Source organism: Apodemus sylvaticus, chromosome 2 (assembly GCF_947179515.1).
Source record: "Apodemus sylvaticus chromosome 2, mApoSyl1.1, whole genome shotgun sequence".
Lineage (NCBI taxonomy): Eukaryota > Metazoa > Chordata > Mammalia > Rodentia > Muridae > Apodemus > Apodemus sylvaticus.
Window position 1 is genome coordinate 113,011,102 of NC_067473.1, and position 27,574 is coordinate 113,038,675.

The 27,574-nt window shown below is 49.6% G+C and overlaps 1 protein-coding gene across 4 annotated transcripts in view; it reads right to left on the bottom strand.

Moving 5' to 3' along the window:
- Positions 1-556: 556 nt before the first annotated feature.
- The window catches only part of Hk2 (hexokinase 2), a 49,751-nt gene continuing 22,733 nt past the window's right edge, over positions 557-27,574 (bottom strand). Inside the window, exons 3-18 of one of the 4 annotated variants that reach the window (XM_052174048.1) lie at positions 24,278-24,426; positions 19,792-19,911; positions 19,018-19,113; positions 18,301-18,400; positions 17,819-18,002; positions 14,310-14,465; positions 12,739-12,972; positions 11,270-11,574; positions 10,155-10,303; positions 9,780-9,899; positions 7,584-7,679; positions 6,512-6,611; positions 6,228-6,411; positions 5,051-5,206; positions 4,323-4,556; positions 557-2,854 (exon numbers count right to left, since the gene is read on the bottom strand). In XM_052174048.1, coding sequence (XP_052030008.1) covers positions 2,710-2,854; positions 4,323-4,556; positions 5,051-5,206; positions 6,228-6,411; positions 6,512-6,611; positions 7,584-7,679; positions 9,780-9,899; positions 10,155-10,303; positions 11,270-11,574; positions 12,739-12,972; positions 14,310-14,465; positions 17,819-18,002; positions 18,301-18,400; positions 19,018-19,113; positions 19,792-19,911; positions 24,278-24,426 — 2,528 coding nt within the window. In that variant the 3' untranslated portion in view covers positions 557-2,709. Of the gene's footprint in view, positions 2,855-4,322; positions 4,557-5,050; positions 5,207-6,227; positions 6,412-6,511; positions 6,612-7,583; positions 7,680-9,779; positions 9,900-10,154; positions 10,304-11,269; positions 11,575-12,738; positions 12,973-14,309; positions 14,466-17,818; positions 18,003-18,300; positions 18,401-19,017; positions 19,114-19,362; positions 19,648-19,771; positions 19,912-21,334; positions 21,599-24,277; positions 24,427-27,574 lie in introns of those variants that run through there. The other 3 variants (XM_052174049.1, XM_052174050.1, XM_052174051.1) reach the window with 3 other exon arrangements.

Below are 27,574 nucleotides of genomic sequence, written 5' to 3' on the forward strand. Positions count from 1 at the left end.
AGGAGTTCCGAGGCCAGCCTGGGCTACATGAGACCCCTATCTGAGAGTGGGATTGGGAGAACCGGGGTGCAGTTCAGTGGCAGGGTTGCTAGGGTGGCCCTGGGTTCAATGGTCAACTGAAAAATGCCATTTTCTCAGTCATTTGGGTCTTAGGTCACCATTAGTGTTGCTGTTTGGAGGGGCTTAGGAGGCGTGGCTTTGTTGGAGGAATGTGGGGGGGGGGGCAGGCAGGGCAGTTAAGGACTCTCACCACTGTCTTTACTGTTTCTGGCTCAGCCTCTGCTGTTCATGGCGTTTATCACCCCACAGAAAGCAACCACGGGATCTGACACCCCCCCCCCCACCAGCTTTAGTATTCCAGAATCCATCTCCACGGATACTGAAAGATAACACAACACTCCAAATGTACCGAGCCCATCAATGATTGATCAGACTGACCAGGAAGTTCTAACTTGCCCCAAAGATGACCACTCTTTAAAAAAAAAAAAGAAAGAAAGAAAAGAAAAGAAAAAAGAAAAAACACGCCCATTTTAAAGATCCAATCACACAGCAAGTATTTTGAAAAAAAGTTAAAATTTATTAATAATAGTTAACATCACATGGTTAATTCAACTAGTTCTCTACTGTACACGGTGACAAAACGCTCACTAGAGCCCAGGGATTCGAGATGAGTCAAAGGTTCTCTGAATATCACACAAAGCAGCATTAGCAGAGAGGGCTGTCAACCTAGTGCTGGGAGCAGCCAGCCTAGTGCTAGGAACACAGCACACTGCCTCATGCTCTGGATTGAAAGCCAACTTCCTTAAAAGCTAGACACACACACACACACACACACACACACATACACACAATCTCCACCTTTTAAAAAAAAGAGACCTTTCCTAGATGGTTGCTTGATTTTACAGTTTAAAATTCAAGATTGAAAACTTTAGTCAGAATCCATTTGCGCGCCGCGGCTGCCCTCTAGGGGTGCTCACATCTACAGGTGGCTTTGGCTCTCTCTCAGTGGTCTGCTCTGGTAACTGCAGGTTGGGGGAGCTACGCCAGGTAGGCAGTGTCAGCCAGGAACCATTCGGCCTTTCCCCTGGGTGTCCAGGAGGACCTGGGCCCCTTCCTTCATTGAAGGCCAGCGCGTTCAGCTGTAACCAGGCTCTGCTCAGCACAAGTCTGAGATGTTCAAAACTTGGGTACCGTGATGCTGAGTTTTCTCTTGGTCTTTCTGTCTTGACCCCTGTATCTTGTTTATTAGTGTTACAAGGCTATTCTTTTACGTTGATGGTCAATTCAATATTTTGAAGGGAGAAGTGAACTTTCGGATTCAGAGAGAACTGTGTTTGTAGAGCAGAGAATGGGGCATTGGCCCGTTCTTCAAACAGTCTGGAATAAATAACACGTACAAAAAAGGCGAGTCTGCAGCTTGGTGCAGCTCAGTCAGAGGAAGCAGGCAGACAGACAGCGTGCGTCTCGTGAAAAACACGAGACAAACCGGAGGTGGGCTCTGCTAAGGAGGGCATCCGAGGTTTGGTCGAGCTCTCTCAATGCTTCATTATCTGCTCCGACAAGCAGAGGTGACTTTAAAAACATTTTCGGTGACTTCCTTTAACTTGTCAAACCGTTCTGAACCGCTGACTGGCCTACAAATCACGTCCTCTATGCAGTGAGAACTTGAAACAAATCCTTTGGTTTTCTTTGGCTAACATCCCAGGTGAGACCACTCAGGAAAGCATCTGGACCAACCGGGCAGCCAGCTGCTGTGCCTCTTTCCCCCAGCGCACCACCTCAGTCTCCATCCCTGCCTTGCATACACCTCATGGACCGCAGAGGAAGGTGCAGCCGGGAGGCAGGCACTCTGCCGGCCACTCAGCAAGAGGTTCCACGTCTCTTCTCTTCCCACGGGTGAATGAGGTATTTCTAGAGCCAGTCAGTGTCTCCACCTCATATCCTGAACTACAATGATCTGCTCATGAGGCCGAGTCAGAGGAGACCCTAGCCAGCTATATACAGAACAAAGGAACATATAAATACATTACTTACAAAAATTAACCATTACACACCGAAGGAGAGGACCTGCTTCAAACTAAATAAATTTCAAACATAAATTAAGAAGAAATTAAAAAGCTACCAAAGCCACCCCTATCCCCAAGGTCTGTTGCTCATGGATGACATATTCAGCCGTGTGAGGTAAAGCCACAAACACTTGAAGGAGGTGTCGATTCTAGCTTTGGTTTGGATTCCTCTATTCCAGGACAGCAAATGTTTAGAACCGGCAGGGGGATGCTAATGGGTTGAGTGCATCCTGCTTCCTCGGGATGGCCCACACCTCTCCTCTTCCTCCTCTCTCCCATCGTCTGCCTCTGATGAGAGAAGCATCAACAATTCAAGATGTTCTCCACCTACAAATGTGACACTCAGCTCCAAGATGAGGCACCATGTTCTCGAGACTGTCCCCACCACACACGATTGTACATGAAGTAGAATGGGGGAGGGACCGTGCCGGGAGGTGACCAGCAGGAACAACTGTCATCAGTTCCTCACTTCTGATTCTCAGGAAGGCCAAGGATTGGGTACCAAACTCTACAGCAAATATAAAGAGACAAAAGCCCCAGTCTCTCAGAGGGTCCTCTCTGCCAAGGAAATGCCACGGGGTCCATCGCCTCATAATTTAAAGCGGGGAAGTGAGGAAGCAGAGAAGTCCGGTCTGGTCTGGTTCTATCTCTGCCCAGCCTCCCGGATGCGGCAGGCCACAGCCGTGATGAGAGCCGCCCCCTTCCCACTGCCGTCCTCAGATTCCAGGAAGGACACGTCACATTTCGGAGCCAGATCTCTCACGGTCTCATGCATGACTTTAGCAAAGCTGGAAAGAGAGAGAAAGGGGATGTGACTGGTTGGTGACCTCAAGTGGCGCCGGAAGGAGGAATGAAGAAAGTACGGCACCCACAAACTAACAAGCATTTACTTCATGGTCGCACCACAGACAGGCTCGCAGGGTCAGGACCACACCCACGCCTTACACCACAGTGGCCAATCTCAAGAGTAGAAGGCTCAAGTTTTGGCACAAATATCTTGAGATGCCAGTGATCTTTCTTCGAAACAAATCAGTCGGTCTGGGGATGTAGCTCAGTTGATAGCATTTGCCTAGCCACATAAGCGAGGCCCTTAGGTTCCAACCCCAGCATCCACTGAGCATGGTAGCCCGTGTCCATAATCCCAGCAAAACAAGAAGCAAGGGAATCAAAAGCTCAAGGCTACCCTTGGCTACACAGCAAGGATGTGTCAGCAAGGATGTGTCAGAGGCCAGTGCGGGATACAAGAGACTCAAGCAAGGGCTGGGACAGAGCTCAGCACCGACAAGTACAAAAACCCTTGCAGGGGACCGAGATTCAGTTCCCAGCACCCACATGGTGTCCACAATACCCTGCAACTCCAGCTCCGGGGAATCCAAAGCCATATTCTGGCCTCTGTAAGCACTATACCGGTGTGCACGACTTCCCCAGGCCTCTCATCTCTACCTCATATACAAATAATTAAAATAACCTTTAAAGGTAAATTATGGGCAAGAGAGATGGCTCTGTGGTTAAGAGCATCCATAGTTCTTTCAGGAGCCCAGTGTGATCGCCAGTGCTCGGTCAGGCTGTTCGCGACTGCCTGTAACTCCAGTGCCTGGCAATCAACCTGCAAGGGTACCTTAATTCTCATGTAATTAATACCCACCCCCTGCAGAGACTGAAACATATACATGCATGTCTCAGTGCAGTGGGCTGGGTACCCTCTCATGACCGCTCTGACATCTCAGCAAGAATAAATATGTACTTTGTCAATACGTGGGATGGGTGTGGCTGTGCCTTTAGTAACACAACTGACCGAGAGACAATTCTTCCATTACAGAAAAAAAAATCTTGCTTGAATCATAAAAGTCTACCAGAATATCCCCAGAAGCACCATTCATCACAGTCAAAATCTCAAAAGGATTAGACATATCAACACAGAAACAGCGGTGATATGATTGCTGAGAAATACGATCTCTGGTAGTAGGGAACTTCTGTCGTCTCATCCCAAGAGACAGAGGATTAGGAATTAGAGACTAGCCTCAGCTACATGATGAACTCAAGGCTATCCTGGCTCAAAACCAAAAGAGTTGCGATCAAGTCTTGAAACTGGCTAACTACACCTGCACAGAGGCTCTCCAGCCAGCAAAAGAGCCATCACCACTAATCTGCAAACTAAGCACCAAACCCTGTTTGCGTGGCTGAGAGAAGGGCGAGAAGAGAAATGCTTGAGGAGAGGACGACGGAGACGGGGCAGCCCCAAGGTCAGGCACTCACTGAGGATGGAGCTTGTAGAGCGTCCCGTCCACGCCCACCGTCACCTTGAGGCTGTCCAGCCCACGGTTCTCTCTTATCTTGTCCACCACGGCGGCCATGCCTGCGCCACAGAGCTGGGCCGCGCGCCGGGCGACCACAGTGCACACCTCCTTCACAATGATGCTGTCGTCGCACGTGCTCTCCAGCCCGAGGTGGCGCAGGATGGCTCGGACCTGCAGCAGGGCCAGGCAGTCACTGGTGGGAGACAGAGAGCGCACGGTTAATTATGCACAGAGAGGCTTAGCGGCTGGGGCGGCGGGGAATAGGGTGGTCCAGCTCTGAACAGTACTCATTCACATGTTCCTCCTAAAGGTGGCAGAGCTACAAACAAACGGTCCTTCATTCTATTTTACACCCAAGGTAGGGCATTGTCGAGTCCCGCCTGTAATCTCAGCCATCAGGAGGCTCAAGCAGGAAGACTGAAACCAACTCAAGGCAACCTTAGCTACATAGTGGGCCAGACCTGCCTCAAGAAAGCCAAAACCAAACTATACTGAAAACAAAGACAATCCACACCCTACATGCAGACTACCCACATACGCAGCGTGCATCTTTTGGAGAGTGTCGTTAGGAATGGGTAAGTCACTAGAGGCAGACCTCTGTGATCTGCATCCTGACCTCACATGAGCTGCGGGAACCCTTCAGCTGAGGACCCGGCCCCACCTTCCTCCCAAGCTTCTCATCCTTACCTCTCGATCTGAGACAGAAACTTAGTTTCAAAGATTCCCCTTGTCTTGAGGCGCTCTGAGATGCGGCCACGGAAGAGCAGCCCCCGCTTCGTGAAATCGATGAGAATGTTGCGCACAATCTCGCCCAAGTACATGCCGCTGATCATCTTCTCGAACCTGCAATGCAATGGGATATTGTCCAGAAGTTAGAAGGGGGCGGGTGTGTCCAGGCCAGGGGTTAGGGGGGGAGAGGAAAAACTCTTGTGGAGGGGAGAAGGAACACGGAGTCAGGCAGGCAGCATCCAAGAATCTTCTCAAACATTCAGCAAAACTCACCACCTGATATCTGAGGTCCACAAGGCTTATTAGGAACACACACACACACACACACACCGAATTCCAGGAGCAGGGGCGGATAGCTGAGTCTTCACCTTTAATTCCACTGGGCAGCTTGATTTCTCTTGAACCTTAAGTAACTGCTGTCAACAGCAGAACCCACCCCCCCAGCCCCACATCCTCACTTCTGGAACCAACCATGACTATGACATGACTTGGAGGTCTCTAGAATACGCACAATTCTTTTTTACAAAGCCAAGGGCCCAAGGTGCACTGAAGACACTGTATTGTCTCACCTCTTTTGTAGCCTGATTCCTTCATCAATGCTATTTGCCTAGCTCGCAAAGGTATTTCAGTCTGGGACCTCTAATTTAGAATAATCATAGACTGCAAAGTGTGTTCTAAAGGACCATGGTCTTTGACTACTAATTCAGTCTGGTAACACTGTAGTCTGATAACACTGTAGCATAGCATCTTCCTACCAGGAAGAGACAGATCTTCGGTCTCAGCTCAGGTCCAAGCCCCTACACTACATGAGACACTAACATTGGGGATGCCTGTTCCTCAGATAACAGAGGTGCTGGATGCTGAGTGACCAAAGTCTTCCCTCCTGTCAGAGCCATAATAGTGCTTCTTCACACTGGGAGATGTGTGTGTATGTGTGTTTCTAGTTCCCATCTAGTTTCCCTCAGTCTCAGACCTAGCTTCTAATGCACTCTCCAAGACCTTGAGGTATGTTTGAGAAGACCCTCTTTGAAGGAGAAACCAGTTAGGGTCCCCAAGAGAACAGGCATTCTGAGGAAGGCCATGTCAACTGACATCCTGTTCTGGGACTTAGCTTCAAACACAGGTGATTGCTTACCTCTGTTTGCCAGGGTTGAGAGACAGCTCATCCACAGCGATGTCAAACACTGTACGCAGGTCATCCAGGCAGCCATTGTCCCCAAACGCTCCCCATTCCATGTTGACACACATCCGTCCCTCCTCTCCATCCACCAGCTCCACATTCCGCATCTCTTCCATGTAGCAGGCATTGCTTCCAGTGCCTATCAATCAAACAAAGGCCACCAATCCTCACTCAACACCAGCCTTCCACCCACCCAGGGCCGTGCAAGCCCACCTGGAGAGGACTGATAGTGTTCTTACCGACAATGAGGCCAACTTCACAGTGAGGGTCTTCATAGCCACAAGTCATCATAGTCCCAACTGTGTCATTCACCACGGCAACCACATCCAGGTCAAACTCCTGATGGCAAGAAGAAGATGTCTACTCCGCAAATCCCAATGTCAGAAACTTCAAGACACATATACACATTCGTGCAGTTGCACACACATACCCCAAATGGTTGGTATATGCCATGGCCCATTCCTTATTTCACCTGCCCCTGCTCAGACATCCTCTCCTCAAACTGAGACCTACACCTCCACTGACCAGGACACTAAGATCACCACTTCTGAGCAGGGAGGACAGAGCAGTCGGCAGAGAGCAGTGCTCACTTTCCTTACACGCACGACAACCCAGATTTGATCTTCAGATCAAATGATGTCTTTCATGATGTCCCATGAAAAAGACAGACATGATAGTGCATGCTTGTGATCCCTGCACCAGGGAAACGGAGATCAACAGATTCCTAGGGCTTGCTGGCTAGCCAACCTAGCCTAACTGTCCCGGGCCAATAAGAGACTCTGTTTCAAAAACCAAGATAAGAGGAGAGATGGCTCATTAGTTAAGAGCACTGATTGTTCTTCAGAGGTCCCAAGTTCAATTCCCAGCAACCACATGGCGGCTTACAACCATCTGTAATGGGATCTGATGCCCTCTTCTGGTGTGTCTGAAGACAGCTACAGTATACTCACATATATAAAATAAATCTTAAACAGAACAAAACAAAAACAAGATAAGCCAGGCATGGGGGCATATACCTTGATCCCAGCCCTTCTGAGGCTGAGGCAGTGCCTACAAATTGGCATCTAACACTGCCCTCTGGCCACACACACACACACACACACACACACACTATCTGCTCACCCTTCTCTGCTCTCCCCATTCCTCAAAGCCCTTACAGCAACAGCGCCTGCCATGGGAACATGGCCCTCTAGTAGTTAACCAACCACTGCTGAGAGATAAAGTGAATTTTCCCACAACAAAGCAGTAACATGCAGTATCATTCCAGACACACCAAGCCTCTATGACACACTACACCGCGACGTCTCCCACCTCTCGCCGGTGAATCGCTTCCTTCAACAAGGTGACCACATCCTCACCCTCGCAGCCAGATGCCTTGAACCCCTTTGTCCACTTGAGGAGGATGCTCTGAAAATAAATAAATAGAAAATAAAAATCACACAGGTACACCAAGGAGGGATATCCGGGAGGGGATCCTGGGTCATTCCTGGAGCCTGGTTCTGCCTCTGGCACTCAGCCTCTCGGAGCAGATCACCCACAAACGATCCCGAGCCTGCAGCTAAGGTGCCGACTTGGTTACATCACTTGATCATCACCACCGCTCATGAGAGCTTTATCATGATCACAGTGACTTGGTGGGAGATCAAGGCACTGAAGGGATGTGCCCGAGATCCGGATCACACCCTGGCCCAGTGACGCTTGGCTCAAGCGTCATGTAAATGCTGCAGTGCTTGTTCCCTTCAGTGCACAAAGCCTTAATCCCATAGTTCTGAGTCTTAATCCCATAGTTCAAAGTACAGTGGTCCGGGTGACAACTTAGAGAGGTCGTCAGTGTCTTCTACAGACTCTGAGACAGAGGAGAGGAGAAAGAGAGGAGAGATGGGGAGGGAGAAGGAAAAGAGGAGGGTGTTTCTGTTCACATCTGCATGCATAACACTGTGCACATGGTATGCATGTGGAGGCCAGAGGCTGATGTCACATGCCTTTCCCATTTGCTGTCCAGCACATATTTTGAGGGAATCTGTCATTTCACTGGAGCTCACTAACTGAGTTAAGACTGGCTGGCCAGGGAGCACCCAGGATCTACCTGGCCGGCTCTGCTTCTGCAGTGTTGGCCTTACAGGCACAGCACTGCACCCAGCTCTTCCACGGGTGCTGGAGGTCTGAGCTCAGATCCTCATTATTACAAAGCATGCCATTTACCATCTGAGGCAATGTGGCGGGACATCTAAACACAGATGCGCATTTGCTTTGTACACGGAAGAAAAAGGGTTTGTTCCCTGTTGCTCTTGATATTCTAGCAGCCAGGACAAACCACAAAAGGCTGGAATCACGGCCACCCACATGCATGATGCCTCTGAGCCTTGCTCATGGTATATGCCCATCCCTTGGGTATCCCATAAACCTGGGTGTGTCACGCTGTGGTGAGAGATCCCAAGAGATCCCCCAACAAAACAGCACCTCGGAGCCCTGGCTAATTCCACCCACACAGTGACAAAGGCAACCTTGTCTCATCTATACTTCTCTCTCTCTGCTGAGCCTTGTGCCTCTGGCAAAAGCATTTATAACCTCATTCCAGATGATCACTATAACAAGACAGCACCAGGCTCCAACAACCAGGGAGACTTGCCCAAGGTCAAAGGTGAAGAGATGTGGCCGAGGACCTCAGGGCCTCCAGGTGTCCTTAACACCTGCTGAAAGCGCATCAAAAAGGTGATGTCACCAATCAGGGTGATGTCACCAGTCAAGGCCACGGCTGGCTCCTGTTTTGCTTACTCTTTATTAAATTCTAGACTTAGAGGAGCCTCACAGAACAAAGAAAAGCCCAGCGATGATCTAAGATCTTACAGTCCTGACTGGAACACTTAATATAGTGTCGAGTTTCCTGATAAAAATATACAAAATTCCACGTTAGCATGAAAAGCGAGGGTCTGCTCATGTGCAGGAGGCCCTCTGTTTGATATTCTTTTTTTAAAGATTTATTATTTATTTATTTATTTATTTATTATGTGTAAGTACACTGTAGCGGTCTTCAGACACCCCACAAGAGGGCATCAGATCTCTTTTTTGTGAGCCACCATGTGGTTGCTGGGATTTGAACTCAAGACCTTCAGAAGAGCAGTCAATGCTCTTAACCGCTGAGCCATCTCTCCAGGCCCCTCAATTTGATATTCAACATCCATGTAAAAGCTGGGGAGGTGGAGACAGGAGGATCTCTAGGGTTTCACCAAACAGCCAGTGTTGCATTATAAGTGAGCTCCGGGTTAATGGGAGACCTTGCCTCAAAAACAAGGTGGATAATCTCTACCTGAACATATATGGATGTAACAACACACACACACACACACACACACACACACACACACACACTATGAGTTAATATTTTTGATTGTTATCGTTATTAGTGTACCCAAAACCCTCTTTCCCTCTTCTAGGAGCAACTCCCTCTTCCCCGTACACTGGAATGAGCCCCATGGGGTGGGGGGCCCTCCCAGAATGCGGCGCTACCTGGTCCAGGCTGTTCTGCTGGCAAGGGAAGGAGAAGGTGAAACCCAAAGGCAGGGACACGCCCTTCATGCCCATGTACTCAAGGAAGTCCGCGATGCACTGGACAATGTGGTCGAAGAGCTGTAGAAAGAAAGGGCACTGAGAGAGGAGCCCTTGAAAGGGGGGTGCCCCAAGCTCAGGCAGCACCAATCCGGAGCAACTCTGCCAGGGCCCTGAACCACTGCCCTCCTCAAGCCAGGGGTAAGCCGGGAAAGGGTGGTCTTCGAAATTGGGGAGTTCTCTGGGGCCTCCCAGAAGCACAGCCCATCATGTCCTCCCCTCCTCCCTAACGTATCACAGCAGCCGCCACCCCTTTCTCTCCGCCCCTTGCCTCACCTCCTCTCCAGTGCCGTGCATAACCTCCTGCGGGATGGAGTAGATCTTGTTATGCATCTCCACGCCTCTCCGCTTGCCATTACGCACACGTACCAGGAGGACCCGGAAGTTTGTTCCTCCAAGATCCAAGGCCAGGAAGTCTCCTTTCTCTGGAAAATGAAGCCAGGATAATAAGTTGGGGTAACAGAATCTATTTCCCTTCATGGGTTGTGGGAGGCACTCTGTGAAACGCCAAGTCTTGGGAGAGGATGGTGCGTGAGCGCCACCTGGCCGTCAAGCTAGCAAAATCCCCAAGACCAGATCTGAACGGGTCCATCTGGTGGAGCTCTTCAGAGCATGGGGAATTCCAATACAATATACTTAAAGCTGTCTAAATGTCACATCTGAGCGAAGACAAATGCCACCTAGGGTACGATTCTGGAAGAGGAGGAGAAGTAGAGGATGCTTCAAAGAAAACTGAAATCAGGGAAAGTGGAATGCCTACAATCCAGAACTTCGGATGAGAAGGCAGGAAGGTCAGGAGTTCAAGGCCAGCCTTAGCTACACTGTCAAGTTTAAACACAACCTGGGGTATGTATAAGACCCTGGGACCAGAAATTTTTTGTATGGTGTCAAACAGAAAATACGTGTAGACTCAAACTAACGTAGTATTTGAGAGCTGCCTCTGGAATGCAGATTCCTAGGTTTCAATGTCAGCTGATACTGGTTGTATAAATTTGAACAAGGTTCTCATGGTTTCAGTTCTCTGCCAAACAGCAATTGTTTTTTAATAAACAAATAATTGGCCTGAGTGTCTGCATGCACAAACAATCCTAGCACAGGTGATTCAAGATTGTCCTGGACTACATTTGAGGCCAGCCTGAGCTGCATTAGATCCATTTCAAATAAAGCAAAACTAATGGGGCTGAAGAGATAATTTAGCAGTTTAGAGTTGACACTGTTCTTGCAGATTCCAAGTTCAGTTCCTAATACCCACATCAGGGGTTTCCCAACTGCCCCTAACTTCAGCTCCAGGAGGACTGGAAACCGTTTGGGGCACACACACACACACACACACACACACGCAGAGCACACAGCACACACACACACAGACACGCGGTCTCGATGCCGCGTACCTGTACCATCTGGAGTGGCACACACGTAGGTGGGCAGCATCTTCACGGGGGCAACCGCGTGCGTCTCCTTACTCAGACCTTGCTCCATCTCCACCTTCATCCTTCTCTTAACCTCGAGGAGCTGTTCATGGCTCAGCTTCAGAGACTCCAGGGTCTTCTGGCGAGCCCGGTGCTGGTCAGCCAGGCGGTAAGCCACCGCTGTCACCATAGCCGCCCCCTTGCCGCTGCCATCCTCAGAGCGGAGGAAGCGGACATCACAGTCGGGCACCAGCCTCCTCACTGCCTTATGGAGACGCTTGGCAAAACTGTGACACACAGAGAAAGAGACAGGTGTCTGTAGTTACAGTCTGTGGTACAAATGGCCGCAGAGCAAAGCAAGTGGTGTCTGTATCTCCTCTCTCAACACTCAACAATGACAGCAAAAGCCTAGAAGTATCGTCCTGGGCTCTGGCCTTTGACGTCCCAGTTCCTGCCGGTCTCAGAAGCATCTGAACAACTAGAGACAGTGAGAATGTTTAATCAGGGAGAAGCTCTTGGGTGGCAGCCCCCTGCAGCTTCCAGAGAGAGCTGACTAGGGAGGATTGCACAGCACAGTGATTCCAAGGCTCCTCTCCCAGACCACCCACACCCACGCGGACAGCAGGCAGCCTCGCTGTAAGCCAGTCACTGTAAAGGTCAGCCTCGCCCAGTCGCTGAGCTAAACCAGCCTCTTAACCTCATTCCCAGGATATCCCGGTTCCGACGGCCCTGGCTGGAAAGCGGGGATCAATCTCAGGACCAGGTGGCAGCCACCAGCTCAGTTAAAGGTGCCCTGACTTGGCACTGAAACTGAGAAAATGGCAGAAAAATAAGGGAACACAAGAGACAGCTAGCTTCTGGATCCCAGTCAAGGTGTGAACATCTTAGAATATATGAACAAAGGGACATGACAGGGCAAAAACAATTTGACACCCAAATCAGGAGAGGCTGGTGTCCTCAAAGTTGGATGGCCACTAACAAAGGGCATGGTGCCCACATGAGAACAAGGAATGAATCAATAACTCTATAAAAAGAGGGAAGTGGCTGGGAGGATGTTGGGTTGTGGGGACTTGCATGCCTACAATGCACAAAGCGGGGGATGGAAAATGCAGTAGAAAGGTGGTCCACGCCTGTAATCCTAGAACTTGGGAGGCACAGACAAGAGGATCAGAATCTAAGCTCACCCATGGGCACAGACTGAGTCTAAAGCCAGTCTGGGAGGGACTGGATGACAAGCCTATCTGGAAACAGTGGAAGGGAAGACAGTGAGCCAAGGACTCAGCAGTCAGGAGCTCTAAACAGTGGGCAAGCCACCAGCTGCCTTCAGAAAGCCACCCCCCCATACCCAGTGTCCACCGAGAACACTCATGCTGTATGGAAAGCCCAGAGCTGCCTCGTGTCCTCCAGGGGACTCACTCCGTAGTTCCCAGGCCCTGGGGTTGCACACTCACTGGGGATGTTTCTTGTAGACAGAGCCATCGACACCGATGGTGGAGCGAAGTCGCTCCTCGCCTTTGTTCTCTTTGATCCGCCACAGCACCGCAGCCAGGGTGGCCGCGCACAGGCTGGCGGAGCGCGTAGACACAATCTGGCAGATTCGGTGTGTGGCCACACAGTCTTCCTGCAATGGGCTCAGACCCAGGCGCACCAGGATCTCGTAGGCCTTCTGGATTCCGTCCTTATCCCTGGGAAACAGACAGGGTGTGAGCAGTGTCGAATTCACTATGGCCGGTGGCAGGGGCTGGGGGCTGGGCAAGGGCAAGGGAGTCCCTCAGTTCTAGCCAAGTCCGCCTTCCAGGGAGAGCTGACCACTCGGCAGTTCAAGGCCCCTCTCCCAGACCACCCACACACACCCACACACAAAGAGGCAGGTCTGGTTTCTGACGGTGTTCTTTTTATTTTCCACAAGGGAAGACTTGCAGTTTCTTTGTGTGCACTTTATAAAGACTGTTTTTGCTGCTGCACATGCTGAGTGAATGCTCGTGAGTTCCTGCTCTCTGTTCCCCTCAAAGTAGATAAATGGCCACTCAGCTGCCAGCCACCACTGAGTACTTGAATCCAGTGTGGACCCCACCTGTTGCTCTCAAGAACAGCGAAAGCCAGCTTGTGTCTGAAGACTCTGGGAAAGGGCTGGAGCTAGGGCCTGAGCCTTTCCTCGAGGAGCCCCAGGCCTCTATAGCACACACCTTCACCTCCCTTTGGGCTTAACAAAGAGTAAGCAGAACTGCTCCAAGGGTCCTGTTAGCAAAGTCCTTTGAACTATTTCACTGCCCTTTGCCACTAAAACTACTTCCTCACTCCATCATGTCCCTGAAACTGTAAGACCCCCCCTCAATCAAGTCGAAATCTCAAGCACAGAACAGTAGACTTAAATCTTTGGAACATTGTTTAGTGATAAAAACAAAACAAAACAAAAAAACAAAAGACCAGGATGTCCTTACTCCCATTCCCAAGCTATTTATGTCATACTCAAGTTAGTGGGAGTGCAGACTGGTAAATAAAGTCACACAGCCACAAAAGACATCTGTAAGAGCTTCTTCTGGTCCTACTTACAACCTCAAAAGCCTGACTGAAGGGAGAGGTCACTGGGAAAAGTAAATCCTTGGCAAGCCAAGAACCTGAGTTCAATCCCCACAATTTATGTTAAAAAAAAAAAACAAAAAACAAAAAACAAAACAAAAAACCAAAAGAAAATCAGATGTGGTATGTTTCTAATCCCAGAGCAGTGGGGAGGTGCAGACCAGTGGGTCCTTGCTAGGAGGGTCACTTCAATTATCCTAGCTTACTTAGTAAATTCCAGGCCAGTGAGAAAGTCTGTCTTAAACACTGTGTCTGTAGACACACTGCAGTACACATACCCAAAGCTTGATACACACACACACACACACACACACACACACACAGACATGTACACACAAGCGTACACACACAACTCTAAGCCAAGCCTCTTATTTCCCGCCCCAGTTCCTGCCCCACTGGTGGAGACTTGGTAAACAGAGAGGCAATGGGCCCAGAAGCTTACTCTTCAATAGCTGAGACATCTTTGGTCTCGAAGGAGCCAGTGGTAAGGAGTTCCGGGCTGAGCTTCCCCTGGAACAACAGCTCTGCCTTGGCCATCTTCACCAGGATGAGCCTGACCAGCTCCCCCATGTACATCCCACTGATCATCTTCTCAAACCTGCAGAGACAGACAAGTGACGTTCCACCGTCACCAGATGTACACCCTCTCTCCTCCAGAGGGGGCACACACGCGCAGTGAGACTGTCTCAAGAGAAAATAGTATCACAGTAACAACAACAACAAAAAGGCTTACATGGGTTCCCAACAGGAAACAAGATGGCTATAATTAGATCAAGGTACAGATCTTCCCACTCGTCCACCGACACTGCCTTGCCCAATTTGTGAAGGCAAGAAAATGGGTAAAATAACCTGGGCAGGGCTAGGAGATGATCAAGTATGTCTTTAATCTCAGCACTTGGGAGGCAGAGGCAGGTGGATCTCTGTTAGTTCAAGGCTAGCCTGGTCTTTAAAAAAAAAAAAAAAGCCAGTAACTTGGACAGAGATTGGGGCAAAGTTCCAGGGCAAGGTAAAAGAGAGCTCAAGAATCTAGGGGTGAACACGTTGAAAGCCAAAGGAAGAAATTGGTGCCAGCACTTAAGGAAGTCCAGTAATTCAATTTTCCACCACTAGGTGGCACTGTTTTCTTTAGTGATTGCTCTTTTTGCCTCAGTCCACAGGACAGAAGAAACAAAGCCCTTTATCTTCTGGATAAAGAAAGCCCCTAGATGTCTCATAAAGGAGTGGTGTCTACAAGACAGGAAGTATAATGGGCTGTGTACTAACTAGGATGGGCCACACCACACAGGAGACCCAGCAGGGGTGTGGCATGGAACACCTATAGGAACTGAAAACCACGCCCTAATCAGCAAGATGGGACTTAATCAGAGAAAGATTAAATAAAGGAGCACTGGTAACATGGTTCCAGACACCAGCTAAGCCAACATTTGGAAGGCTGAGGCAGGAGGATCAAGTTTCAGGCTAGCCTAGGCTCCACAGTGAGACCCTATCTCAAACAATTAGAGAAATGGTTCTATGGTTAAGAACTCTGGCAGAACAAAATTTGATTCCCAGCACTCAGGACTACATGTAATTCTAGTTTCAGGGGATCCAGCGCCCTCTTCTGGCCTCCCGAGCACTAGGCTACCTGCACACAGTAACTTAAACCCAAGCAAAACAAATCACTCATGCGCATAAAGTAAAAATAAATAACCAGGGGATGGGGGATGCACGCCTTTAATCCTGGCACTTAGGGAGGCAAAGGAAGGCAGATCTCTGTGAATTGAGGCCAGCCTGACCTACAAATTGAATTCCAGAACAGCCTGGGCTGTTATAGAGCAACCCTCTCTCAAAAACAAAAGAGAGAGAGAGAGAGAGAGAGAGAGAGAGAGAGAGAGAGAGAGAGAGAGAGAGAGGAAGAAGAGGAAGAGGAAGAAGAAGAAGAAGAAGAAGAAGAAGAAGAAGAAGAAGAAGAAGAAGAAGAAGAAGAGGAGGAGGAGGAGGAGGAGGAGGAGGAGGAGGAGGAGGAGGAGGAGGAGGAGGAGGAGGAGGAGGAGGAGGAGGAGGAGGAGGAGGAGAGAAGAGAAGAGAAGAGAAGAGAAGAGAAGAGAAGAGAAGAGAAGAGAAGAGAAGAGAAGAGAAGAGAAGAGAAGAGAAGAGAAGAGAAGAGAAGAGAAGAGAAGAGAAACAACAACAACCACAAACAAGGTCATCTCAGATAGTGAGTCCAAAATCAGCGTGGGCCACATGGTTTCTCAAAAACCAAAAACCCAAACCTGCAGCACGGCAGCTGCTCCCATGAGGAGCAGGCTGGCTTCAGCCCTATAGCATTCCAATGTCTACACCGTGCTGTCCACAAAGTTAGCTCCACAGTAGCTGAGGAGTAGTCCCCCACCAAAGGCTCTTCACATGTCTGCCTGGCAGGACTTCAGGGTCACCCCAGTGGATAACTTGGAAGACTTCCCATCATTGTCAGTCCCCTGTGGCTGAGCCAGCACTGTTGCTCATTTTATCTTTGGACACTCCCAAGGACCCGAGGCTCCTCGGTGACTTGAGTTCATCCCCGCGAGGGAAGCAGCACTATGGAAACACCTTTTCAGCTAACCTCTCAGCACCCACGGCAGACACAACCACACGATCTAACGAAAGTGCAAGAGCACTTTCAACATGGAGAGGAGAAGCCTGTGTCTTATAGATGGGCTACCCATCTCTGCCCCAGCATAAAGAGCTGAGGTCCTTTTCCAAATAGAGATCAGACCTAAGTTTTTCTAAAACACTCACGGCAGCAAGAGGGCCACAAAATAAATGGTTCATTGCTCAAAAACGGTTTTGCAACTGCCGTTTAGCCCTTGCAGCAGCTGCCAATCCTGTTTCAAGATCTTCCACAGAGAAGTTTAGCAAATTCGAGAAAATAAGGTTGTGTAAGAGTCAAAAGGAAAGCCAGAGAGATGGCTCAGCACGAGTTGCTCTTGCAAAGAACCCAGCACCCACATGGTGGCTCACAGCTATGTGTGACTGACTGGTTCCAGGGGATCCAAAACCCTCTTCAGATCTCCAGTCACCAAGTACACATGTGGTACACGTGCATACACGCAGGCAAAACTCTCACACATAAAATGAAATGAATAAATCTAAAGATGAAAAGAAATTAAAAGTCTTAAAAAGGCATCAAAAGTAATAAAAATAAGACCAGTGCATATAAGATTCAGGATGCAAAAGGCCAAGTTTTCGCCTCCAATTTTCCCTAGGACATAACTGGGCCAGAGGCCTAGTGTGACACAAGGCCTGGGACTCTGAATAAGCAGCAATTAAAAAAAAAATGTCGACACAGGGTAGCACATTTTTAATCCCAGCACTCAGGAAGCAGAGGCAGGTGGGTGATGCTAAGTTTGAATAAGCTTTCGTCTACAGGCCACCAGAAACTAAACGGTGAGACCCTGTGTCAAACAAAACAAAAAACCAAATCAAGGCCAGGTTTGTAGCTCAGTTGGCAGTGTTGGCCCGGGTTCAATTCCCAGCATCAAATAATACCAGCTGCTTGCTGCAATCTTGGTGTCCGTGCAGTGATGGACCAAGAGGCACTGTGCCTTTAAGAGCCTCATCTTGCCGGCAGTGGTGGCACACACCTTTAATCCCAGCACTTGGGAGGCAGAGGCAGCAGATTTCTGAGTTCAAGGCTAGCCTGGTCTACAGGGTGAGTTCCAGGACAGCCAGGGCTACACAGAGTGCTGCTGACCAGGAAGAACCCAAGCCAAGGCGTGACCATCTTGAAGGACAGTGTGGTTTATCAGCTTCTTCGCTCTGCTTTCAGCCCCTTTGCAGTCAGTCTTAGGATCATGACCACTCCCACAACTCGTGTGCCCCCACAACCCTTTGTGGATAATGCAGAGGAAGCGTGGACACAAGCCCTTGCTGTGGCAGTCCCCACCTGAGCCCCACACCCCACCCGCCCATCCACAGAAAGACGTCACTTACAGCTGCTTCCCAGGGTTCAGTGAGCCCATGTCGATATCTCGGTCAAACTCAGTTCGGATGTCGTTGAGTGTCCCGTCGTCCCCAAAGGCCCCCCACTCCATGTTGATGCACATTCGCCCCTCATCGCCCTCCACCATGTCAATGTGACGCATCTCCTCCATGTAGCAGGCGTTACTGCCAGTACCTGGTCAGAGGAAGAACCTGTTCAGTGCCGCCTACGCGAGATATCATCTCACCCACCTCCCTCTTCAGCCCCTGTAGAAGTCTGTCTAGCGGCTGAGATTCCTCATGGCAGCCTCCTGGAACAACACAACACACAGGCCAGGCCTCTTTCTTGTATTGTACACTGCTTAACTCCATTAAGTCCTGGCTTCGCTCAAAGTAGCTGCATCACTATCTTCGCAGAGTGGAAGAAGAAAACACCCAAGCTAATGATTAGTTCGCGCGGCACTGGCCCTCTCACCAGGACCTATCTCACTCACCCACAATGAGACCAATCTCGCAGTTCTGATCATCATAACCACAAGTCATCATGGTCCCAACGGTGTCATTCACCACGGCCACAATGTCAATGTCAAAGTCCTGCAGGGGATCGAAGGGCCTTCGTCATCACAAGGGGTAGACAGATGTGAAAATGGAGAAAGAGCGAGATGCACCATGCAAGTATGCTACCAACCCACTTCATGGCCAGGCTCGGAGAGAGATGGGGATCACCCCCCTCTCCCCCCCCACTGACCCCACATCCGCCCATTCTCCATTTGTCTTTACCAATAAGAACCATTTTCCAGACAGCAGCAAGGATTGAATTCATCTTGTTGCCTTCTCCTCCCCACCACACACACACACACACACACACACAAGACAGACCTAGCCCGCCATCTTCTGCTCCACTCCCACTCATGTCAATCATGCACACACTTGGCAATGAGCGTCCTGAGGTTAAGGACCCAAGGGTGTTTGTTGCCCAAGGCCAACAAAGTCACTGTCCATCAAGCAAATCTCAAATCCCCAAAGGTACTTGATCACATACCAAAAAAAAAAAAAAAAAAAAAAAAAAAAAATCACTGGCCCACATGGCAGGGATGCTGACGACACACCCTTAAGCTCTACAAAACTATGTCCCGTAGAGTTCAGAGGCAGGCAGGGAAGGGTCCCAGCCAGCCTGCGGACGGACCCTGGGCTCCCCGCCCTGAGCTCACCCCTCTGCGCTGGATGGCCTTCCGGATCAGATCCACCACATCTCTGCCTTCCACGCCGCTGGATTTGAACCCCTTAGTCCACGAGACCAAGAAACTCTAGACGAAGGCCAAAAAATAAATAATTATCTCCCACAACCGCGACAGCCAACACCCCAACAAGTCCTCAGCACAGCCCTCTACCTCAGGCCTAAAGTCCTGACTAGGCCAGGAAGGAGGAGACTCAGCTCCCGGAAACACCAGGACAGGAGAGTGCCTACATGAATTTTGCCATGATTCCTTGCCCAAGAAGTGGGAAGACTAGTTAAACAGTATACAGTCTGGTATTCCTGACCCTCCTGTCTCTACCTCCTGAGGGCTGGAATTTCACAGGTACTACTGTGGCCAGTTTAAGCTGTGCTGGGGATGGCACCCACGGCTCTGTGTGTGCCAGGCAAGCACTCGACCAAAGGAGCACACCCCCGGCTTCTGAGGTATCTTTCTGTCACCCCCGGGGTCTTATAGCACTTTGGATCAAAGATCTTCATTTCCCCTTCCTGCTAACTTGGACAAGATACCACAAAGTATGTGGGGGATGGGCAGACCACCACTGCCTCTCCCTTTCCATCACCACCCTCCAAACCTACACATAACACATCCAGAATGACCTGAGTCTCAGTACCGAAAGCTCATATGCAAAACCCCTCATGGCCGCTGCCACCGCAGCTGCAGGTGGCTCAGGAGTCCCCTTCCGGGAAAGCATCTCAGCCCATCATACCTCATCCAGTTTCATCATACCTCATCCAGTTTCGTCTGGTGGCAGGGGAACGAGAAGGTGAAACCCAGTGGGAGCTTCTTCTCTTTGATTTGTAGCTTGTCCATGAAGTTGGCCAGGCATTCGGCAATGTGGTCGAACAGCTAAGGGCACAGACAGGGAGGTGAGCAGGGAGGCGGGAGAGAGAGCAGGAGACAGACTCTACCAATGCTGACTCACAGAATCTAGCATGACCTAGAACACAAAAACCTCTACGCATGCCTGTGTGGGAGTTTCTAGATTGGGTTTGTGGAAGTGGGAAGACCTCCCCAAGTGTCGGTGGCAGCCTTCCACGGGCTGGAGTCTTGGATTGATTAAAAAGGAGCTACCGCAGCCCAGCACCGCATGGGCCTATCTCTGCTTCCCGACCGTGCCCAGTCACGACCAGCACCCCGGGCTCCCGCTGCAGCTCTTCCTTCCACGATATCCTCCAGCTGTGAGCCAAACTAAACGCCTCCTTTCTAATGTTACTTCTGTTACAGCAACAAGTAACATACAGAGATGAGCTGGTAGAACCTATGTCATCATTTGCTCTTCTGTAAAAAGGAAATAACATCTGGACCGGCACTCAAAACGACATCTGGACTCAGTCCGGCGATGTGGACAAAGGCAGAATGCTCATCAGCGCTCATCAGATGCAATCTTCCACTTAAGCTTTTTAATCTTGGTCAAAAGAACCCCGTAAGTCAGGGGAAGTCGTGGTTGTCACAAAGTCCACATACATCAGGGGACAGAGCGTCCTCTGCTGGCCTTCATGTTAGTCCAGCTTAGAATAGATTGTCATCTCACTCCCAAGAGGTTCTCTCTTGCACCCCTGACTCTGATGGGGACTGAACAGAATTCGGTCCCTTGGCATTTTATGAACAAACTCAGCCAAAATAAGCAACCTTTTCATTTTTCCTCTATAAAAGAAAAAAAATTCCCTGAAAGCAATTCAAGGAAATAAATTATTTTTTGGTTTGTTGTCTATCTTATTCTAGTTTTTTAAATTTGTGTGTGTGTATGTGTGCATATGTGCACGTGAGGTCACACTCTAGCCCATGGAGAACCAAAGTTACTAGTTCTCCAGTGTTGTGAGTTTCTGGATCTGGGTCCTGGGATCTGAATTCTTGTCCCCTAATAAAGCAGCAATTGCTTTTGACTAGCAAGTCATCTCCACAATCTCTTTTTGAAAGACAGGGCAATCAATGGCTGCAAGACGCACACAGCCACCCCCCTTTCAGAGGTGTGCTCCTGATAACTCAGGGATCCAGTCAAGCCAGAGCCCAGCAACCGAGCCGTTCCCCGTCAACTACTCCACACCCTCAAAGAGAAGCTTAGCTCTCCAGATGTTGAGAGACAGGGCAGGGCATGTGGTGCCGACAGCAAGCAGAGGCTGGAGAGGGTAAGGAGTCCAAGGAAAGGGGGCTAAGAGGCAGAATGGAAACGCCAAGGAAGAAGGAGAGGAGGAGGAGGAAGACAGGTGTGTTCCTTCCCAGAAAGGAGCAAAGGGCTCAGAGGGTCGGCATTTGATGCCAAGCATGCAACCTGAGTTTAATTCCTAGAGCGAAAGCCAACTGCTCCGTGCTGTCCTGAAGCCTTCACATGCCTCTCATGGACACCAAGCCATCTTAACAAGTGTTCTCTAGAATCCTGAAGCAGATCTCAACAATAAGAGTTGGGTCAACAGGCCCGCCCAACCCACTGGCTCCCTCCTGTCAGGGGTGATGAGCTGGTGGTGGAGTCAGGAAGGGAGGCAGCCTAATCTGGGAGGAGGCGGGGCTCGCTGAGCTCCCACGCGGATCCGGTCCATCTGTCTCATCCCAAGCAAGGTTACCCGCAGTTGATGCTGAACTTTGAACCTCCAGTCCAGGGCAAGAGCACAGACGGGACAGGGCTGTCACCGTGAGGGACACCAGTGGAGACAGGCTACCTGCCCTTGAGCTGGCCAGAATTTTAATATACAAATGGGGTTTCTGGAGAGAGCAGCAAGCTCTGCTCACTCTGAAACAAATGTGGGCATATTTAACAATCCATAGCACACCATTCCCAGTGTTTGCTAGTTTTTCTTTGTCCTGAACACCACACACACACACACACACACACACACACACACACAGCGCTGAAGACTGACCCCAAGGCCTTCCTACACATGGCATGTGAGCTCTCTGCCACTGAGCCACAGCTTTTACAGTCTTTAGGGTGAGTATCTTTATTCAAAGAAAACAAGTCACATAAACATCATCCATTCAGTCATGGGAATTGGGGCGACCTTGAGGAGCAAGAGATTTCCCCAGTCTCCAGCCCTAACCTCTGTTCCTTCCCCAGCAGCATTCCCCACAGAAGACAAAAAAAAAAAAAAAAAAAATCCCTGCACTAAGGAGGCTAAAGCAGGAAAATAGAGAATTTAGGGCCAACCTAGGCTACCTGATACCAAGTCAAACTGAATGCAACTGGTCAGTCGGATTTTAAGTGCCTCCATGCTTCCTGTGACTCGAGGCTTTCCACGGGGCAAATCCATTGGGAAAAGGGCTGAGTAAGCAGCAAGATTAAAAACCTACAAGCTTTCTAGAAGGAAAAGTAGGCAACTGCTCCCCTGACCCGGAGGGCCAACCTTCTCTCCCTACTGTCGGAGGGCAGGGGATGAAGCTGGAGAAGTCAACACCTTCATGCCATGAAAAGGCTCCAAGGGCCCTGGCCAGCCGGCTCTGAGCTCCAAACATTTCCTCCTTATTGACAAGAGGATCTGCTCACTCCTCTTGTCCTGAGATATACCTCAAAAAACCTCAGCAGGTTGTGCCTGGGCGGGGGCCAGCCTCAGGAGGCTGAGGAGGAAGGGGTATCAAGTTTGCTCTGAGACAGAAATCAATGGCAGGAAGATAGATTTCACCCTGGACAGGCTCATAGCTCTTTAAGAACCTTTGCAAGTTTGAGGTTTGATGACTTTAGCTTTTGATCTAATAAAACTGCATTTTAAAAAAATCTATTTCTTTTCCTACTTAATTAAAATATTTGAACTGGGCTGGTGAGATGACACCACCAGCCCTGACTGCCTGTGTGTGAACCCCAGAATCTACACACACACACACACACACACACACACACACACACACACACACACACACTAAATGTAGCTAAAAGAAAAAGATTAGAAATGATTTTCTTTAATTCTAACTTCGTAGTTTGAGATGTTTTTTATTATTAGGTGTTTATTATTAGGTATCATATTTTAATATTTTCACAGGTTTGATTTTCATTTGGAAACAAGGTCATACTATATATAGCCCAGGTTGGCCTTGAACTCTCAATCCTTCAGGCTTGGCCTCTCAAATGCTAGGATTACAGATGTGTACCTGGCCCTGACAGTCTGAGAGATTTCAAGGTAAATTTTAACTTTTGGGGGTCCTGAATGTTTGAAACAGATTCTCTTTCTAGGCTGATAGACACACTACAAATGTCAACTCAAGTCGCAAGCCCTGGCCAGACTCTGAAGGGACAGCTGTCGGGACCACGGGGTGCCTGGGCCCTTCCTGTGGGTTAGGGAAGTGTCTATGGAGACGGAGATTCACCTAGCACATTGCTCAGACATCGCAAGGCTTTTTCACAACCACGGCCGAACTTCTGGTGTGCTTTTTGGCATTATCTTATTTGGTGCTCAAATATTTATCCTCTGCGAGCAGGGCCCAGAATGAGACAACATGGAGTAAAGGCGACCACATTCTTCATGAGGAGGGAACCACACCATTGTGATACAGTACAGAGCAGGAAGAAAATCTGAAGAACAAGCAAGCTCCCAAGGAAACCAGCAGGCCCCAGAGCGCCTGCCAGTTACTGCAGTTACCACAACTCCCCGCTCAGCCCATGACCTAACTAACTCGTATCCTACCATCCCTCTCACAGATGGGTGTACTGCTGGGTAGTGCCAGACTGGTGCACTGCTGGGTAGTGCCAGACTGGTGAACTGCTGGCTGATGCCCATTAGCCCAGAATCATGCAGCGAGACTGTCCCAAAAGAAGATCCAATCTTTTACAAAAACACTCTGCCATGGTGCTACCACAGTGTTCCTGACGCCACACAATGACCATGAGACAGACACCTTCAGGAGAACTAAAATGCCCACCATCCCAGATACCCAGCTTCCAAAGGAGGCAAGCTGACCTCAGGGCCATGCCCAACGACAAGCAAAGATCTGATGTCTCCTTTGCTTGCTCAGCTCACAAAGCTCCTTTCCCCAGGAGTCCCTTTTTCCTGGTCGATGGGAAAAGGTCAATCAGGCTATTGAGGTCCTACCTCTTCCCACCATCCAATGCGGATGTAAACTTCTTTTCTTGTCAGGTGCCCTCTGAGCACAGAATATGGCAGGACTAGTCAGGGCTCCCACCACGGGAAACCTTACAGCTGGAGCAGTGTCCTAGTGACTGTCCTCCTGTGGTGGGAGAAGATGCAGGGTTCCCACTGGTAGCTCAGTAACTATGACAGCAACACTGTACCTGGGTTCCACTGCCCCGCATGATGTCCTCAGGGATGGCGTAGATCTGGTTCTCCATCTCCACCCTCTGGAGACCGTTGTCTGTCACCCTTACTCGGAGCACACGGAAGTTGGTTCCTCCGAGATCCAGAGCCAGGAACTCCCCGTGTTCTGTAGACAAAGGAGGGCCACGGTCAATTTGGGGAAAGACAAGATCAAACTGCCTCACGAGAGCCAGTTAAGACTCCAGTACTCACGGTGAGAATGGGCAACTGGGCTCACTTCTCTGGGTACATTTGGTTCGCTCTTCCTCTTTCTTTCTTTCTTTCTTTCTTTCTTTCTTTCTTTCTTTCTTTCTTTCTTTCTTTCTTTCTTTCTTTCTTTCGTCCTCTTTCTTTTTTCTTTCTTTCCCTCTTTCTTTCTTTCTTTCTTTCTTTCTTTCTTTCTTTCTTTCTTTCTTTCTTTCTTTCTTTCTTTCTTTCTTTCTTCCTTCCTTCCTTCCTTCCTTCCTTCCAGTCTCAGTGTAGCCCAGGCTTACCTCCAGAGAACCCTAGGCTTACTGGATGTCCCACCACACCCAGCTTTATGTCTGGCTTCCTCAATGATAAGATATTTTTATTACTTTGTAATTCACATGAATAATGAGATAATTTCATCATTCAGCTGTCCCATATGGCTTGCCAACGACTTAAACTAGAGTTATCTTGGAAGAAGAAACTCCACTGAGAAAACACCACCAATCGGATTGGCCTGTGGGCTGTAACCTACCAGGAAACTAGGCATGGGACGGGAAGCACCTAGATGTGCGTCATAACACAGTGAGGAGTCAGAACTGTAAACACAGAATGAAAGAAAGTGCTGAGGAGCCCTGAGGCCCAGGAGAAGGCCAGGATGGCAGGCCTCAGGAGCCAGAAGAGAAAGCACTCCCCGACCGACCGCAGCCTCTCCCAGGCATTTCTACCCTCTTCACGTCCTCTTAGAGGATAAAGTTCATTTCTGGGTAGAGGAGAGAGAGGGGACTCGCTAGTGTGCTGGTCAACGCTGAGCCTCTTGTCTGTTGGGAGGGTCAAAGGCATGTTCTAACTAAATAAACTGAAGGATTTCATCTGTGCCCGGGTCTCCTGGACGCCCCGCACACCTCGCCCCACTCCCACCCTCGAAGGCCACTTCTTTTTTTTTTCCCCCACAACAAAGGCTACTTCTTACGAGCTCCCTGCATACGGTGTCCATGGTCTCTACAATGCAAAGCAGAAACTTGGGGGCAGGCATCAACCATCTGAAGTTCCTCAGGACCCACACACACACACTTGGTTAGGCGCAGTGTTCGTAAGTAACGTTCACCTGAAACCCAGAGAATCCTTGCCTGGCTACTTTTTAACCTAAAGCCTCTTTTACCTCAGGCACATAGAATTTGGTTTGACCTCTGTTCTCTTTAAATACTAGCATCATTCTTCCCAGGATTTTGATGAGAGAACCGGGTCATGTTCTTAAATCGCCCAGAATTATAGCAAGAACTTGAAAGACACAGTAAGCACCGCGATTGGCCCAAAGCAAACACAGTCTCGCACTTATTCAGACCAGTCTCCCAAACAGCAAGGGAGACAATAGATACCTTTCCAGGAAAAGCCACTGGAATCAGACCAGGTGACTTAGCATTCCTCCACCCCCTCCCCAAGACAGGATTTCTCTGTGTAGCCCTGGCTGTCCTGGAACTCACTCTGTAGACCAGACTGGCCTCGAACTCAGAAATCCACCTGCCTCTGCCTCCCAAGTGCTGGGATTACAGGCGTGCGCCACCACGCCCGATGTGACTTAGCATTCCTCTTGCAGATATAAATTTTCCACTCACTCCCTACCAGGCTTCTGAAGGAATCACCACTACTCACTCCAAATGCTTATTCACTAAAGGCTTGCTACAGAAAAGCCAGCCTCGACTCAGCGACACTGTCCACCCCCTCTCCGCGGCCTCAGATGACTTTTCTAGACACTCGAGTACCAAACCTCCACTGGCCGTGGGGCCTCAGCCAGATTCTAGGAAACGCTATGTGGTGGTTGTCAGGGGGATGAAAGAGAAAATCAAGGGGAGCTGCCTCATCAGCACTTTGAGGCCCGGGACACACACACGATCCGCTGAATCAGTGACCATGAGGGACGGAGGTGGCCGGCACTGCCTCTGGCTGATTATCATCCAAGACCAGCCCAGCTGGACTCCGCCCAGCATGGCTCCATCAGGAATGTGATTCGGCTGTATTTTCTGGTGGACCAAAGAGGACTATGAATAATAAGAGTGCGGGTAGGAACTGGGGAGGCGCTCACCATTCCTTCAGAATACACCTCTCTCCTCTGCACAGATCCCACACACACTCCTGACCAAGGACTGACCTTCTGCGTTCAGAACATGAGACAGTGACTCCAGAAATCCTATATGATCCCACATGACAAGGGAGGGATCCTTCTAGACCCCGTCTCTCTATTGCATATGACCAGCCCCCGACAGAGCAGGGGTTAGGTGACAGACTTTACACATGGTGGCCAGGACTCGACAGGTTCCCTAAGGCATGCCGCCTCGCCTGCAGAACGCACAGCTTACAGTGCTGACTTGCTAAGGCACTTGTGAGGTGTGGATGGAACAGAGACTAAGTTACACATGCACTCATAGCACACAGATCGCCGTCAGTAAAGTGCCACTGTCCTTGTCACCGTTCCTTGGTCTGAAAAGGTCTTCTCCTAAGTCTGAATCTACATGCTACTAGGCATACATAGCTCAAGCCCTACCTCCACTGGGCTTCTTCCAAGACATTCCAGAATCCCAGAATAGCATTCACGGGAGCATGTGACAAACTGTGAATATGAAGGGCAAAAGCATCTGTGGGTAGAGCAGGAGAAAGGTTCTGACACAAGGAAACACACCAAGAGCAGGCTCCCTAACCCGGCACGGTGATGTTCCTGTAATCCCACCGGTTAGGAGGCCGAGACCAGAGTCAGTCTCACCTACATAGTGAGTGTCAATGCAGTGGGGGGGGAAAGGAAGTTTCTTAAGAACTCATACAAGCAGGGCTGAAGAGACATCTTGGGGTTTAAGGCAAGGGCACCACTCTTCCAGAAAATGAAATGGCTTCCCAGCACCCACACCGGGCTGCTCCCCATTACCTGAAACTCCAGTTCTAAGGGATCAGACACCCTCTTCTAGTGCCCATGGGGACTGCATTTACATGGTACACATGCATACAAGCAGGCACACATACAAATGAATAAAAATAAAATTTAAGTTGGGCTTAGTGGCACATGCCTGAAATCTGAAGGCAAAGGCAGGCAGGCA